At 54.6% G+C, this 16,804-nt stretch overlaps 1 protein-coding gene across 2 annotated transcripts in view; it reads right to left on the bottom strand.

The window, feature by feature from the left end:
• Positions 1-16,423, bottom strand: part of AGAP1 (ArfGAP with GTPase domain, ankyrin repeat and PH domain 1) — a 574,797-nt gene extending 558,374 nt beyond the window's left edge. For both annotated transcript variants that reach the window (XM_043462059.1, XM_043462060.1), the window contains exon 1: positions 16,232-16,423. In XM_043462059.1, coding sequence (XP_043317994.1) covers positions 16,232-16,394 — 163 coding nt within the window. In that variant the 5' untranslated portion in view covers positions 16,395-16,423. The remainder of the gene's footprint in view (positions 1-16,231) is intronic.
• Between the last annotated feature and the right edge of the window lie 381 nt (positions 16,424-16,804).

The raw sequence follows: 16,804 nt of genomic DNA, 5'->3' as shown, positions 1-16,804 counted from the left end.
TACAAGGCAAAGCCACACCGGAGCAGAGCTGCGCCCCAGGTCTGCAGGCTGAGCCAGACGCCTCCACCTGGACGCCCGCCGAGCATCTACCGCCCTGTGCCAGCTTCTCCTGACCATCCTTGCTGTGCAGGGCATTTTTAAGTACCTGTTGACGTCCTCTGTCCCCCCAAAACTAATCCATAACTAGAGTCTGAAATGGAGCCATTGGGGCAGGATGAGGTGGGGGGGTGGGGGAGGAGGTGCGGACTTCAGGCCAGCTGGCCTGGGTGTGAGCCTGGCTGTCCACTGCCCAAGTGACAGATCCCAGACAGCTGCCTCCCCCCGGGAGGCTTTCCAGGCACAGGAGCCGGGCCCAGAGAGGACCACGCGTGATTGCAAATGGTCCCCCAAAGGAAGAGCAGGAAGTTCTGGGAAAGGGCTCGGCTCCAAGCGGGTCGGCCTGGCATAAGCGCAGCCTGGGTTCTCGGGGAGAGGAGCTTTAGGAGAAGACTCGGCGGGACGCTGCTCCCTTGCAAACTCAGAGGAAGGGCCGGAACCTAAACAGCAGGGATCGTAACACATACAGCAGACAACCGAGCGGACGGCCAGGGCTGGGGGGTCTCTCTCCACTGCGCCCGGGTCGGCCGCCAGCCCCGTGTCCTGCCCCTCTCTGCACAGTGAGAGAAGCAGAAAGAGGACCACGTGGGCTTCGGTCGCAGAAAACACAGGAGGCGCTGGGCCTTCGAGGGCCTTCAAGTCTCGGGGATCCCGCTCGCGCGGATGCAGCTCCTCCCGGCTCCTAACCAAGAACGGTCCTGGCAACAAGACGGCTTCAAGCCGAGAGAGAAACTCACAAATAAACTTAAGTTTCTGATGAAAAGTTTTATTTCCGGCAAGCTCCAAAAAGGCAATCTCAAAGTCATCACTCTTCAAGTCATGGGTTGTTTGTCTTTTTTCCCCAATACTGGAACCCAGGCTTTAAAAAAAAATCCCTGTATCTGAATCTAGAAGGAGTTACGTAACAACAGCCGATGTAACAGTAACTATGGAAAATGGATCTTCCAGACACAAGTTTCTGGAAAAGTCGCTGCAATTGGCTTGTGCACAGTGTCTTCCTCCAGGATTCTCAGGCAGCGGCTGCTGAACAATCAACGTGCGGTCACAGCAGGCTGGAGAGTCCTGTTCCTAGGCTTCAAGACACGAACCCCCATTGAGACAACCCTTGTGTCTAACCAGTGATCGCCAAGGCTGCCAGGGGTGACTCTGGGAACAAAACAGAACTAGACCACATGCTCCTGTCCTCTCAGGAAAAGACATGCTAACACACCCACACAAATACCACACTCACAAATGTAATTATACATCACATTACATTTCTATGAGAGACATACCGGGAGGAGACGGGGGGCCAACGGGGAGCTTGGCTACAAGGGCGAGTGGGGTGACCTCCCCATTTAAGGTAAAGTCACACACAAGTGGCATTTTCTTTTTAACACATGATTTCATTTGTCTCTGGTTGCACTGGGTCTTTGCTGCTGCATGCAGGCTTTCTCTAGCTGGGGTAAGTGGAGGCCACCTTCTAGTTGTGTCTCCCAGGCTCCAGAGCACAGGCTCAGCGGTTGTCACACACGGGCTTGGGTGCTCCGTGGCACGTGGGATCTTCCTGGACCAGGGATCGAATCCAGCTCTCCCGCATTGGCAGGTGGATTCTTTACCACTGAGCCACCAGGGAAGTCCCTACAAGTGGCTTTTTAATATGTAGAGGGAGCCAAGCCATAAGAATTCTGGTAGCCTGTTGTTGACATGGACAAGCAAGACATCTGAAATCTCCTTCCACCATGAAAATGTGCGAGGGAGACTGGGCATTCTTTTTAACCTAAACTGTAGGAACAAGAGGACCCCCATCCCATCAGCAGGTGACATGGTGGACTATTAAGCTTCCTCCCGCTTTGCAGCGAGAGGCGATCCCCGTGAGCAAGTGAGACGGGAAGGGGGAGGAAAGGGCGGACACTCGGGGTGCGTGGAAGGTCACCCCCACCCAGACGAACGACAAGTGAAGAGGTGACTACTGAGATTCATCCTGCAGTGAGTCCCCCTCCCTAAAAAGCCTGCCTGGACTCAGAAAAGATGAGGGTGACAAAGTGGAGATTAAAAGCCGGGGCTCTGGCTGGGTATTTGAGACTCCACAGGCTCAGCATACAGAAGTCTGGTTTGGAAGCAAAGGCAGGGCGGTGGGCTAAGACGGCCTGAAATCCCAAGTCAGGGGAGAGCAAAGCCTGATGGGCCGGCCCAACCTACGGGCATCCTGGAGTCAGCCCATGCTGTGGAGACAGCGGCCGTAGGGAAGACGTCGAGAGGGACTTCCCTGGGGGTCTAGAGGTTAGGACTCCACGTGCTCTTGCTGTCGAGGACCTGGGATCCATCCCTGGTCGGGGAACTGTGATCCCACCACAAGCCTCCCAGCACGTCCCGAAAAGGAAAAAAAAAAAACAAAAAAGGAGGTGGAGGAAAGATGCTGAGAGACGATACAGGGAAGGAATACGCTGACTCAATTCCTGGAAAGGCCGTGTGGTCACAGGCCAGCTCTGGGCAGGATGTGGAGAGAGCTGCAGGGGGTCAGACAAGGAGGAGGAGGAGGAGGCTGGGACGGCTGGCCCTCGGTGAGGTCACTGCTGGATCACGGGCAGCCCAGGAGACACGCCGCACGTGGGCCCAGTCGGGGGAGCGGGAACTCGGGGCCTAATCAGGTTCTGTAATTAACACTGCTAAGTCAGAAACCACAGTGCCATTCTGCTCCGAGTTCAGCCTGGCATGTGCCCAGAACTCTTGAAGCGGAGAGGTGAGGAAAGCTGAACTAGACACCCACCACACAGGCCATGCACACTTGCGCACACACACACACACACAGAGAGGTGCATTACTCACACCTGCAGCACTGACCGTGTGCTCACAATGACACTGCTGTGCCATCAGGATTCGGGACAGCTCCACACCTGCTCCCGCTCTCCTGGCCGACTCGGGGGAGCCAAGGAGAGATGCTGAAGGCTGTCCTCACGGATGGGGTTCCTCCTGCTGCCCCTGCACACCCCCAGATGTCGTGACAAGGCCTTCGAGGCTGTGACCCTGCACGTCACTCTGCTTCCAGGAGGTGCTCACGGTGTAACACAACCCAACAAGAAAGTACCTGTGCTCCACAGCAAATCACGGGCTGCTCCGAAAAGCAAAGTCCTAGACACAGAGGATGGCAGGCCATCCCCTCAGCGAAAACCACCATGGCCCAGGGAGGGGCTGCCCTCCCAAACACACACGTGGTTGGACACAGGATTCAAGTCAGAGCTCAATCCGAAGTTTCCCTTTGGGTTCAAGGCTGAACTGTATCAACATTAACAACAGAAACCACTCTATATAAAACAGAAAACCAACAAGGAGCCACTGTATAGCACAGGGAACTACACTCAATATTTTCTAATAATCTATAAAGAAAAAAGATATGAAAAAGAATATACATGTACATATGTGTAAATGAACCACTGTGCTGTATACCCGAAATTTAGACAACACTGTAAATCAACTATACTTCAATAAAACAAAACATAAATTAAAAGATTAACAACAAAAACCGTGCTTCCAAAACACAAGTTCAGCCAACTGCTCTAGCAGAAGATACCTCATATTTTGCTGTCATTGTCCAGTCGCCCAGTTGTGTCTGATCTCTGCGACAACATGGACTGCAGCACAGCAGGCTTCCCTGTCCTTCACTGTACCCTGGAGTTTGCTCAGTCACACCCATGGAGTCGGTGATGCCATCCAACCATCTCACCCTCTGTTGTCCCCTTCTCCTCCTGCCCTCAATCTTTTCCAGCATCAGGGTGTTTTCCAGTGAGTCAGCTCTTCGCATCAGGTGGCCAAAGGACTGGAGCTTCAGCTTCAGCATCAGTCCCTCCAGTGAATATTCAGGGCTGATTTTCTTTAGGATGGACTGGTTGGATCTCCCTGCAATCCAAGGGACTTCGTATTTGATGCACAAGTAACAAGTACCTTGTCCCTGCTGTGTCCGCATCGCACCTGGAACCTGACACCACAACATCCAGATGGTACTGCTTCCAGAAATCCTCTGGATTCCAAACCAACGTGGAACTAGCCTAGGAAAGCTCTGCGTTCTGTTACAAATAACAGCTGAATGGTCATCCTCTGGATAGAGAGATATACAAAGCAAGCAGAGAAGCAAAGTGATGGGTATGTAAGACTTCACCCTGAACATTCTTTCAACTCTTCCATATGTTTGAAACTTTTCAATACAACATGCTGAGGAAAAGAGATCTTCCCTGACTTGTAAACATGACTTTCATCTCTCTCAAGAGCAAACGTCTTGTTCACACAAATCCCAGACCCCAGGCTGTGGGACAGACACCCAGAGGGGTGCCCACAGCCCACCCAGGGGGTCAGGGCTCTGCAGACTCAGGTGCGGGGTCTCCCTTGCCATGCCCCGAGCCACACCAAGCGCCCAGGTGTCTCCAGCAGTGAGCGCAGGGTCCCACCGTTCCAGACCACCCAGAGATTCTTTAATCTCCAAGCAGGTGATCTGGAAACCGAAAATCCTGAGCGTGCCCCCCTCAACCTGCATACCCCACCAGAAGCAGAAGTTCGAATTCTAGAAAAAAAAAACAAACACACACACACAGGCTCCGAAGTCAAAGTCTAGAAGTCTGAGCCACTCTCAGAAAAGCAGCACTCCCACAGGTCCAGACCCTGCTCACCGGCCAGGCAAGGTTGCCACAACTCTTGGAAGCACATGACCCAACTGCCCCCCACTGCAAGATTCTCCTGCCAAGTGAGTTGAGCGAAAGCACTTGGGGTTTGGGATATTTGAGGGGGAAACTCTAGATTTAGGCAGTAGGCAGAAAGAGACAAATAATTTTCTTATGCCCCAATATAAGATGATCAAAAAAACAAGTCCAAATTGAGAAACCTGGGTAAAACAGAAATTTTTTTAAGTGGAAAAAAAAAAAAAACATTTTTGTGTGAAGACACGGAGATTTCTTTGGGCAGAGATGAGTTTTCCAAGGCCTCCTTGGGAGCTGAGAGGCCAAGGTGTCCTGTCAATGACTGCTCCTCACCCCACCCCACCCCATCCCCAGTGGCATGAGCTTCCCATTTTCTGGGGCTCAAATACGGCTTCCTCCAGGAGCTCCTGGCTTCCACTGTGGCTCAGACGGTAAAGAGTCTGCCTGCAATGCAGGAGACCTGGGTTCAATCCCTGGGTCGGGAAGATCCCCTGGAGAAGGAAATAGCAACCCACTCCAGTACCCTTGCCTGGAGAATCCCATAAACAGAGGAGCCTCGTGCGCTACAGTCCATGGGGTTGCAAAGAGTCGGATGCAACTGAGCGACTTCACTTCACCAGGAGCCCCGTTCAGCCTTCCCAGCCCACTGCACACGCAGCCTGAGGCCCGCGCCCGCCCTGACTCACACAACAAGCGGCCTGCTTGCCTCTGCACTGCCTGCACGTGGCCTCTTCCTGTCTATGGACTCGAGCCACCGAGTGAAAAGATAAACACCTGACAGGCTGAGTCAGAGAAGGAGACAGAGGCACCAGCGGAGTGCCAAGTGACCTGCGCTCTGGGATGGGGACACCCGTCCAGGAGACTAACCAGTGGGGTGAACAGGACCTGAGCGGCCACTGCGGCCCAGGCTCAACTGCACAGGTTTCCCCCCCACAAACCCCGGGAAACAATTCAGTCCCTGGAGAGAGACACTCCCCAGGGGCTGTCGTGCCCCTGACACCCACCGAAGAATCTGCAGAGGGGGAACTGATGGCCCGTGAAGTCCAGATGCCCGCCCCCCAGCCGGGGTGACAGGCAGGGTGACTCCCAAAACCATCCATCGGAGCCCCCCCTGCAGGGGCTGGGTGCTTCCTCTCCAAATCCCAGTGCCTGGGGAACCACTCCTGGTGGCTGAGCACCCCTCCTACCCAAACCCCGGGTCCTTCAGGGCATCTGGAGGTAGAACCCTCCTGCCCCAACACGGGCCCACTCCTGCGTTCCCAGGGTCAGACCTCGCTCCGTCCATCTGGCGAGTCACAGGCCCCTTCGCACCTGCACCTGCCTCTTCTTTCAGGGGGCACATCTGTTTCCCTCCCTGCTCCCCTGCCCAGCCCCACCTTCCCTCACAGCAGCCCAGTTCTGAACCTGCCGGCCACTCCCCCACCACCATCGCGGCCACCGCCTCGCTTCTGTTCTGCCTAGCAAGCCCCGAGCATCACCACCCCCCCCCACCCTCTCCAAACGGAAATCCATAATCAGTAGTTTCCCACGGCACAATAAATAAAAGCACTCCCAGCCTGCTCTCTGGGGCTCACGAGGCCCTTCTTCATCTTCCCACCAGCCCCTCCTCCCCAGGTCCCCGCCGGCTGCAGAGATGGGGTTCTGGATGGTCCATTCCTACAAGCTACCCGCCCGGGGAGCCTCAGCCCTCTGCCCGTTTCCTGCCAGCCTCCCTGTCCTGTAATCCCACTGCTCCCATCTGTGTACCCCAGTCCGCACTGGTGGGGCCTCCTGGGCTAGTTCCCACTGCCCTGGGAGAAGCACTCGGGGGGCACCCGTCTGCCTGCACCCCAGAAGCAAAAGACAGCGCCCTGCCCACAGTCCGCACGCCATAGCATCTCACCTCCCGGACTCCTCACATGGGCCGCTTCCCACGCTTGCTGAACAAAATGAGGGGAAGCCCGGCCCTCCCCACTCCCATCCCTCAGAATAAATATTTGCATTGGTACCGCCGGAGACTTCACAAGGCACACGCCCCTCTCTCTCCAGCCCCCGGGTCCTTACATGCTTCTTCGGTTGAGTGTGGCCTTTTGGGGGTCGGGGAGGGGCAGGGCAGCTCTCAGGACACAGAGGAGCAAAGAAAAGAACCCCTTGAGAGTAACAGAGAGCTGGCAATACTTAGCTTTTTTTCCTTTTGTGTCTCCACATAATTGCAACAAACAGCAGAGACTGAAGAGAGCTAATATGTAACCACTCAGACCGCAGATCAGTTTGAACCGAAAGTTGCAGAAGGCGTTTCCCTTCAGATAGCAACATGGGCACCAGGCACCAGGGTGTGAGATGGATTGGGAGGGGGGCGGGTCTAGACTCAGCCACGAGAGCCCCCACTGACCACTGAGGTCAAGCAAGAGCCAGGGAGAGCCGCCGGGACCCCAGGGGTTGCTCTGCATTTTCAAGGAAACCATTTCCTGCTGAAGGGTTGCACCTCACTGCTCCGTGTATAAAGCTGCAATTATTGCACTAACCAGGAATGAAGAGCCCATTGACAACCCTAACTCTAAAATCTTAACATCTGAGACAGCGCCGGAAACGTATCAGGCACTTGACTGTTTCTGGACAAAATACCTGGAAAGGCAAGGGAGGGAGGCAGGCAGGAGGCAGCCACCATCCCGAGGTCTGCGATGCAAACCCTGAGCTGCAAAGAAAGGCTCCTCCAGGCAGGGCCGCCGACAGAGTGGGTTCAGGAGCAGCTTCGCTGACCTGGGAGAAGGGCTAACAGGACACTAACAGCCCCACCAGGAACAGGGAACCAAAGGTGCCCTCTGTCAGGTGTCCTGATAGGCAGGCCTGTTCCCATGGCCCCAAACAGGAAGCCACCCACATGCCCATGGCTGGGAGAGCAGCTGAGCAGCAGAAGCAGCCACCTCCAACCACACACAACACAGAGTCTCACCCTGCGCTAGCCAACTTCGCTTTTCTGATCCGGATGCGGGACGTACCCATGTGGTCAGTTTGTGAAAACACCCTCCCTTAAGACCTGGGCATCTACGTCCTATGCCCACACCCCCCAAAAAAGGGTCCCCAAAAACTACCACGTCTAAAGTGGTCACAATCCCTCCAACCCCAAACTCTTAACAGTACAATCATATACAGAAAATCGGAGATCCAGGCTTGACGGTCCAAAGTATAACTTAAACAACTGTTTGTTGGTCTGAGACCAGGTTCACTAGCTTGAACTAAGAGGAGCAGTGTCAGGATAGGAGGAGACCGAGTCACTGCTCACAGCAGCACCAAGATCCATAGAAACCGCAGTGAAGGGCGGGCGGGCAGGCTGGCTGGCTTACGGAAGTGCCCTCCCTGGAAAATGGGCCAATCTTCCCCTCCAGACAAGGATCCCTGGAAACATAAACAGCAGAATGTCAGCCCACTCCACTCTCTCCGGACCCACTTCTATTTATCTCATTATAAAAGCGTGCCTGCGGTCACTGCATCTGTAACACTAGCTCCTGCGGCAGCAGCAGTCACGTGGAGAATGTGAACGAATAAACTCAGGAAGCGAAGGGTGCCTTGTCTTGGTGCAGGCACGCATGCAAAAAATTTTTTCTAACTCCTTCAAGTATCCTCAGTAGACCTGGTATAGTGTGTCCATATTAACTAAAAACTCATTGAGTTAAGACTACATCCACTTCCTAAAAGATCCTGCACCCTCTTTAAGAGTATTGTCTGAGAATCTGTTAACGGGAGCTTTGCATGCTAAGCTGGAAAGCAACATGGTTCTATTTGCAAGAGCCTGCTGGATGTTGACACTTCTAAGACCAAACACAAATTGTTTGTGAACATGGCCGGTAATTATTTGGAATTCTTCTCCCAGAACCATGAAAAGTGTTTCCCACCCTTTCAAAAAAAAAAAAAGGCAGCTTCGAAGAAGCACGATGCTAATGACAAGCAGACAGTGCGAGCAGTTTTTAAGATGACACAGTTGCTTGTGTAGAAACAGTGCGCAAACACTCCAACACTGCAGCCCAAAAAAGACAATCCGAACCAAACAGCGAGAGAAGTGTGAGAACTGCAAATGAGCCCCTGGCTAAACAGACACACCAATCTGTTCCCGGAGAGCTCAGGGTGGCCACCTGTTCCGGCTGACTACCAGTGGGAGAAACAAAACGGGGGTGATGACAGCCCCCCCCCAAGCTCAGGCCCTGGGCCCCACCCTCCAGCCTATATTTAGTCTGCTCTTTATGGAAAATGTCCCAACCTCGCACACAGACAGCTATTCGGCTGGTTACCCTAAGGGTCCATTAACAGACCTCTTCTGCCGGCACTGGTATCTTCTCTCCCTCTCCCCTTAACTCCCAGGTGCAAGTAAGCCCCTCCTGGCCCGGGTCAGTCATGACCAGAGGCAGAGGGGAGGGACGGGACCCATCACAATGCCGGCCCTGCCCCTGGACAGGTCATCCCTGCAGCCCATGTGCAGGCTTCCCACCCCACAAGACAGGAGACTGAACGTCCCCCTTGGCCCTCAGAGGCCCCGAGCTCCCGGAAGGACGTGGCATGGAGGAGGCCCAGTGCTCAGACCCCAGGACAATCACAGATCCTGCAGAGATTAGAGACAAACATCTGTAGGGTGCGTGTTCCTTCTCAGAGCGAGGTACTTAACAGAGGGGAGGAATTATGTGGCTAAGCACCCGATCAGAGCCCCGAACCCTGGATTTTAAAAATAACTAAGCCTGATCCGCTTTGCCAAACTCAATCACTTAGGCCTCAAAGAATCCGGAGTGTGGGGCCGGGGGTGGGCGGCACGGGACAGGGGTTTGCTTGAACGTTGAGAAACAAGAGACAGGACCAAAACAGTAGTTAAAACAGCCCTAGAGAGACTCACCAACGATAAACACCTGCAGGGCACGCAGGAAAAACAAAGGTTGCAGAACAGGGGATTTCAGCCTCAACAAAATAAAAAGTCAGCTTTGGACAAGAAACAGAGGCGGCAGTAAACAGGGCCCCAGGCTCCGCGTGGAGGCTGCAGCTCCCTCCGGAGTCACTTCCTCCAGGGCCCCCCAACAGCCCTCCTAAGCTGCTAATAACACATAGCTCTCCTTCTTAGGGAAACACCCTTCTAGCAGCAAAACAACAAACACAAGGACGTACCACCTGCCAAATTATCATAATAAGTGAATACGGAAGAACCTCACTTAAACATGCAGGAGATTTCCCTAAAATTCCACCATCACAAGACAGGAAGGGAACTCCAGGGAACCCCAGGAGTTTCAGGGACTTCTGGTCTACCATCCCTCAGGGACTAAGGAGCGTGTGGTTTAGTCGCCAAGTCGTTTCCAACTTCTTGCAGCCCACCAGGCTCCTCTGTCCATGGGATTCTCCAGGCAAGAATACTGTAGTGGGTTGCCATGCCCTCCTCCAGGGGAGCTTCCAGGAATCGGACCCAAGTCGCTTGTGTCTCCTGCACTGCAGGTGGATTCTTTTCCATAAGCCAAAGGGGAAGGCCTGCCCTCGGCGATGCCCATCCTCCACCCACCACGTTCCTTGCAGGGCACTTAGGATCAGCATCATCGTGGAGGCGAAGTGAACCTGGACTTGAACCCATTCAAAGCTGGGCTTCCATCCCTCCTCCACTGTGTTTAAGCTGAGTCACCAGGAGCAATGAGGATGAGGCGACACCCCCTCCACTGTTTGAGAACGATGCCCAGGGAAGGTGCCCGGTCCGCCGCTGGACTGCCCTCCCCTCCCTGACCATGCTTCTCAAAGTGCGGTCCCTGGACCGCCAAGCCAGCATCCTCTGGAAACTTGTCCACAGCACGCTCTCTGGCCTGCTCCAAACCTACAGAACTAGCAACTCTGCTTTCCCAAGCCCTCCATGTGATCTGACTGCACACTGAACTTCAAGAACCAAAACTCTCAACGTTCCACTGAAGATACTCCAGTTAGCCACGCAGACCTGTCAGTCATTCGTCCCTATCAATGACACAGACTCAACACCTGAAACTCACATACACCAGCAGAAAAGGCACCACCCTTCTGCAGACAGTTGGGATGAAAAAGTTGCCAGGCTTCATCAAGCAAATCTTTCTCTTCCCCTACATGCACTAGAAAAAAATCTCACTGCCACCCAAACACCACACCCAAGTTAACCACCACCCCCTGACCCCAAAGCACCCCAGTCCAACCATCTGTGCTCTCGTGACAAGTTTCAGAACACCCTCTCTGCACGATCAACACCGGTCAGATCACCAGTGAGGAGCAAGAGGACCCAAAAGCCAGAGAAAACCTGAGTCCCTCCTCCAAGTCACACCCTTGACAATTCCTGGACATCCTCCAAGGGCCAGACGCGATACACAGCATCGCTGAGGAGATAAAAACGTGCATCACTTCATTTCCCCAAAGAGCCCCCAGTTCTCAGGCTGGACTGGAGTAAGGAGATGAGCTTTGTGCAGGGAGCTGGGACAGAGAGCCTGGGAGAGGCCAGGAACACACTCACTTCAGCCAGGTGGAAGGGATGCCTGGATTCTGGAAGGGTTAGAAGCCACTAAGGTATGAAATTTAATCCGGAAGGGACAAACAACCACCTGAGAATTAATTTTAAGGAGGAGACTGTGATACTCATATCAATAACCATAAATCCCCATAGTTACAACTTTGATGAAGCCTGAAATATTATGAATACAGTCAATAGTGTCGAAGAATTATGCTCATCTTATGGCAGGGAGAAGGTATTTGCTCCCTAATCCTGCAACAACCAGATTAAATAAATTTCCATAGGAAAACAGGCTCTTACCACAGTTTTGCCGAGGTAAGCAACTTCACAGAGAACATAAGATCTCCAGCTACTGGCAGCGTCCGCAAGCCCTTCTTCTCTTGGATAAAGGGGGACAGAGGCGCGGATGATTTGTACATTCAACTTGGGGGAACTGTGAGTCATCAGGAGTTCCGTCGCTCACTCAGAAAGGGCTGGAGAGTCAGCATTGAGGTTGACCAGCCCTGCTCATTTCTTTCAAGCAAGTTTCCTACCCTTTCTGGCCCTAAAGTGAAGAGCAGAAGTCGCTCAGTCGTGTCCAACTCTTTGCGACCCCATGGACTATACAGTCTGTGGAATTCTCCAGGCCAGAATACTGGAGTGGGTAGCCTTTCCCTTCTCCATTAGATCATCCCAACCCAGGGATCGAACCCAGGTCTCCCACATTGCAGGTGGATTCTTTACCAGCTGAGCCACCAGGAAAGCCCAAGAATCCTGGAGTGGGTAGTCTATCCCTTCTCCAGCGGATCTTCCTGACCCAAGAATCGAACCAGGATCTCCTGCATTGCAGGCGGATTCTTTACCAACTGAGCTATGAGGGAAGCCCTCTGGGCTTCAAAGGTGTCATCGACATCACGGGATCATCATAAGATGGGTGGAGACATGCAGGTCAAGCACTCAGCTCTCTGCTGTACATGATGCTCAATGGAGCGGCTGCATCGTGGAAGGAAGGGGGGGCCCCTGCCCCATCTTCCCAGGTCCCCCACATGCCGAAGCTCAGCCCTTGAACACCCCCCGTGAGTGCCCTGACCTGGGATGCCAAGCAGAGTTCTCCCGTCGAACACCGGGACTTTTCCAAACCCTCAGAGGAAGCCACACAAACCACCAATGGGGCCAGCAAGGCACTCGGTTCCCCCTGAGCTGCTGCCTGGTGGGTGTGGAGACATGAGACCAGTTAGAGGCTCAGCCATGGCCCAGCTGAATAAGCTGGCTGGGTTGTCATCCTCATCGCTGTTCCACTGCTGGCAAGCTGAATTACAACATGCAATTGCTAATAGTGGCTTTACCCATGCAAGAAGAGCAAGCTTTTTTATCTAAGAAGAAAGGCAGCTGATGTGTTTACCTCAACCCCATCAACTCCAGATGTGCTTTTTAAAGAAGAACTGGAGCGGGGACCCTAGGCAGGATGCTCACCCTGGAGACAGCTGGTCCCAGCTCACGTCCAGGTATTGAGAACACCTGGGGTGCCGGCCACACCTGGGGGACACCCCAGAAAACTGATGGGGTAAATCTGAGAATGGAGGGCAATGCCTCCTTAAGACTCCAGATACTGGAGGAAAAAAGTAAATCTCTCTTAAGCAAATATTTGAAAAAACACTTTCTTCTTTTTTGGCAAGGTGAACGGCAACCCACTCCAGTGTTCTTGCCTGGAGAATCCCAGGGATGGAGGAGCCTGGTGGGCTGCCGTCTATGGGGCTGCACACAGTCGGACACGACTGAAGTGACTTAGCGGCAGCAATGTTTCAAAACAAGACTAAGAATTAAATCACACGTCCCGTGCCTTCAAACAGGGTCACAGACCCGCTCAGAATTGGGATTCTCGGTAAGCCCTTTCAACTAAAATCTATACAATTTGGTCCATCATTAAGAGATTTTCCAATCCAGACTCTCTGGGAATCACTTTGAAACAAGCACGAGCAGAAACTTCCTGCCCTTCGACGAGCCTGCTCCTCTCTTCCACAGCAAAAATGCTTCAAGATGCCAGAAAACAGGAAACATTTCTGTAAATTATGGCACAGTCAAATGCTGGAATGTTATGCCAAGGTGAAAAATCGTTATCTTCAAAATTTTTCATAACATGGAAAAGCGCTCACACTGTGCCAATCAAGTAGTTTTGTGAATCTGACTCCAATTCTGTGCATCTACACACAGAGACAGAAGATAAAGCCAGGCTGGATATCCTCTAAAAGGCAGATGATCTTCTCTGTTCATTGTGACAAGCGATTCTTAAACGACTGACTATGACGCGCATATACTTCAAAATTCTAGGAGGTGTACATTTTGCCACAGTACCATCCTCCCCTGCCACATTCACAGGCAGGGGCAGATGTGTGTGTTCCTCGGGGCTACTGGGATGCTCCGGAGCTCAGGGGCTACTGGGATGCTCCGGCACAGAGCTCTGACAGACGCATCCGCAGTTTGCATACCCCAGGGCCATGCTCCCCAACCCGGGGTGAGGGAAGAACCCATGACCCATGCCCTACACAACCACAGGAAACTGCTTCGGTGTACTCATCTCGTCACAGGAAAAATGTCGTCCTGCCACAATTGAGCAATCTTCTAGGCTTCCAAGATATCAATGGCACAGATAGAAATCACAACTGCATCATAAAACTGGCACATCAGTTCTCGGCCTTTTGACTAAGATCAAGTGTAAAACTGGCACGGAGTGGGGGAACAGTTCATTGTAACAACGAGATTGCATTAGTAGGAGCGGCGGAAGGTGGCTGGGAAGGCAGGGGGGAAGCCTGCAGACTCGGTTTCCAAGGATCCTTTGGTTCAGACTCACCTCTGACCTCAGTCAAATGTTCAGGAGGTCATTAACCTTCCCTGAAGCTCCATCCTCTATAAAATGAAGCTGGCCCACATTCTCCCACAGGGTCAGGACTGCCACACAACGAGCTTGTGAATATAAGAGCATCCTTACCAAAGTTCTTCTGTATAAATGAAAGGTGCGATCATTGTTAGTAATGCAAAGAAGGGAGGCATATCTGAATGGTTCTTAAAGCCTCATTAAATAAACCACAGCCCTGACACAATACAGACATTCCTTTTTCTTTTAACAGAAAAAATAATAGCCTTGTGAAAGTCCCAAGCAGGATTCATCACTGATTCTGAGTCTCATCAACAAACGACAAGGCTTCCAGCCAAGAAGGAGCTTAAAATCTCAGAGAGTACAGGCAGACAGACATCGAGTTACCAGAAACCATCATCAAGGAACCACACGGATTTTTGGGTTTTTTTTTTTTCCAAAAAAGAAGAATGAAACCACATCCTCTTGCTAGAAAGTCAAACTGGTGCGTGGGGAGTGCCTGAGACCCCAGAGCTGGGCTTCAAGATGGGAAATGGACCCGAGGCAGGAGGAAGGATGCTCCAATGAGGTCTTTGCATGGAGACTAGGCACTCTCGGCCAGGTGCATCCAACACTCGGGATCAGCTTTCTGAGAGTTTCATCAGACTCCCGTGGATGCTGCCAGGAGAGAGAGAGGAGCAGGGAGCCTTTCACATGAGTGGCCACCGCGCCGGAGCCCAGACCCTGAAGGACATTCCTGCCCGCTTGCCCAGCATCAGCAGCCCTGCGCTGGTCCCCCAGGCCTCCCACAAGTCCTGCCAGAGGCACACGGGAGCCTCTGCCTCTCGAGGAATCTGGAAGCATCTTAAATTGCCAGCGGGGCGGCAGGTGCTCTGACAGCCAGGCCCACAGAAGGCTGGAGCACGGTCCAGATCCTTCCCGGAATTAGCAAGTCCCCTATGGAGACAGGACGCCGATCGGGCAGCCGGGCTGGGACGCGGTTCAAGTCCGTGGGGCCACCAGATGCCAAGGGCATCGACACCACCTTCTCCATCTAACGGGCCAGGCATCAAGCCCAGCCACTCTGGGGTGAGCCATTCAGGCGGCACAGTGCCCTGGCAAGACTGCCCCCCAGCCAGGCCGATGCCCCCTGCTTACAGATGAACCAGAGCTGGGCGATGCCTAAGCTGGGCTTTGGACACACTCCTGGCCAGGCCTCAGAACATCCTCAGCGCTCCTCAACGGTGGCCAGAGGGGCTCTTCCTTGGGACAATTCTATGTTATGGACAACCCACCCTTCAGACCTTTTACCATCACTGGCCAACGGCAATGAGAGGGGGGAAGCAAGGGGATAAACTGGAAGCCCAATAGCAGAGAAATAAGAACCACAGGGATCCAGAGAAAACACAGGCCCCAGAGAGGCAAAAGTCCCCGGCACCTCTCCTGAGGACCTCTGCCTCGCCTGACTCGCAGGAAGCCTGGGTGACATCCCAGTGCCAGGCGTGTGAAAGTGACACCCCCCCAGGGAGCGCTCTTCTGATCTGATCCAGGATGTCGGTAGAAAACACTCTGTAGAGGAAACCAGACTCTGCGCAGGGACAGGTGGGTCGGACCTGCGATGCTGCCAGCAGCCGGGGCTGGCTCTCCGCTGGGGCTAAGTTCCGTTGCCTCCACTGTGCCCCCGAAATGGGCAAACACACCAAAGGGGTTGGCCCTACCCTGCGGAGGAGACCCGCCAGCCAGAGCCTCGCCCCCAGCAGCAGCACTTCTCCAAAGACCTCTTCAACGTCCAGCAAGACGCTCGGCCCCGGCCTGATAACCTGTCACACGGTCCGGGGGCGCCAACCGCTCCGGCCGCCCCGGGGGCTTACGGCTGGGCCGGGTCACTCGGTTGGCCCAGGACACGGCCGCACAGAGTCACTTTCTCAGCGGAGACTCCACAGCCCATTAGCACATTATCGCCAGCGATCCATCTCTGGCGGCGCGCTCGCCGGCCCTCTCGGCCTTCCCCTCGGCTCTCGCCCAGTCTTGCGGGGTGAGAAGCACCGCAGTGCCCACTCGGTGGGGCAGCCGCGTGCCATGGCCCGGCGCGTGTGTACACACGCACGCACACACACGCTCGCGCGCGCGCGCACCCGCCCTCCAGAAACCCCGCGGCGGCCCGGCCCTCACCTTCGATGGCGATGACGTGCTCCCGGATTTGGTTCTGCAGCACCGGCTCCTCCACGCGCTCCAACAGCTCGTAGATGGAGTAGATGTTGGGGTGGACCGACTCGAAGCGCTGGATCTCGGCCCGGATGGCAGCCGAGTTGGCCAGCTGCTGCTGGTAGTTCATGGTGCAGGCGCCGCGCCCGGAGCCGCGCGCCCCCCGCCGCCGCCGCCGCCGCCCCGCGCCCCGGGGCCCGCGGGCCGCCGAGCCCCGGGCGCCGCAGCCCCCGGGGAGCCGGGCCCGCCGGGCGGCGGGCGGAGGAGGCGCGAGAAGAAAGGAGCGGGCGGAGCAGGCGCGGGGCCGGCCCGCCGACTCAGTTCATGGCCGGGACGCGCGCCCGGCGGGCGGGCGGGCGGGCGAGCGAGCGGGCCCCGGCGCCCAGGGTCAGCGGGCCCCCATGGAGCGCGCCGCGGCAGGCGCGGCCGGCCCCCGGAGGACGCTCGATCGGGCGCCTTCCTGCGCCGCAGTCGCCTTCCACCCCTAGGCGCTGCCCTGCCGAGCAGCCATTAAAGCCCAGGCGGCCGCCGCGCTCCGAG

The sequence above is a fragment of the Cervus canadensis genome, chromosome 2 (assembly GCF_019320065.1).
Source record: "Cervus canadensis isolate Bull #8, Minnesota chromosome 2, ASM1932006v1, whole genome shotgun sequence".
In the NCBI taxonomy this organism is placed as follows: domain Eukaryota; kingdom Metazoa; phylum Chordata; class Mammalia; order Artiodactyla; family Cervidae; genus Cervus; species Cervus canadensis.
This window is presented reverse-complemented; position numbering and strand designations above follow the sequence as displayed.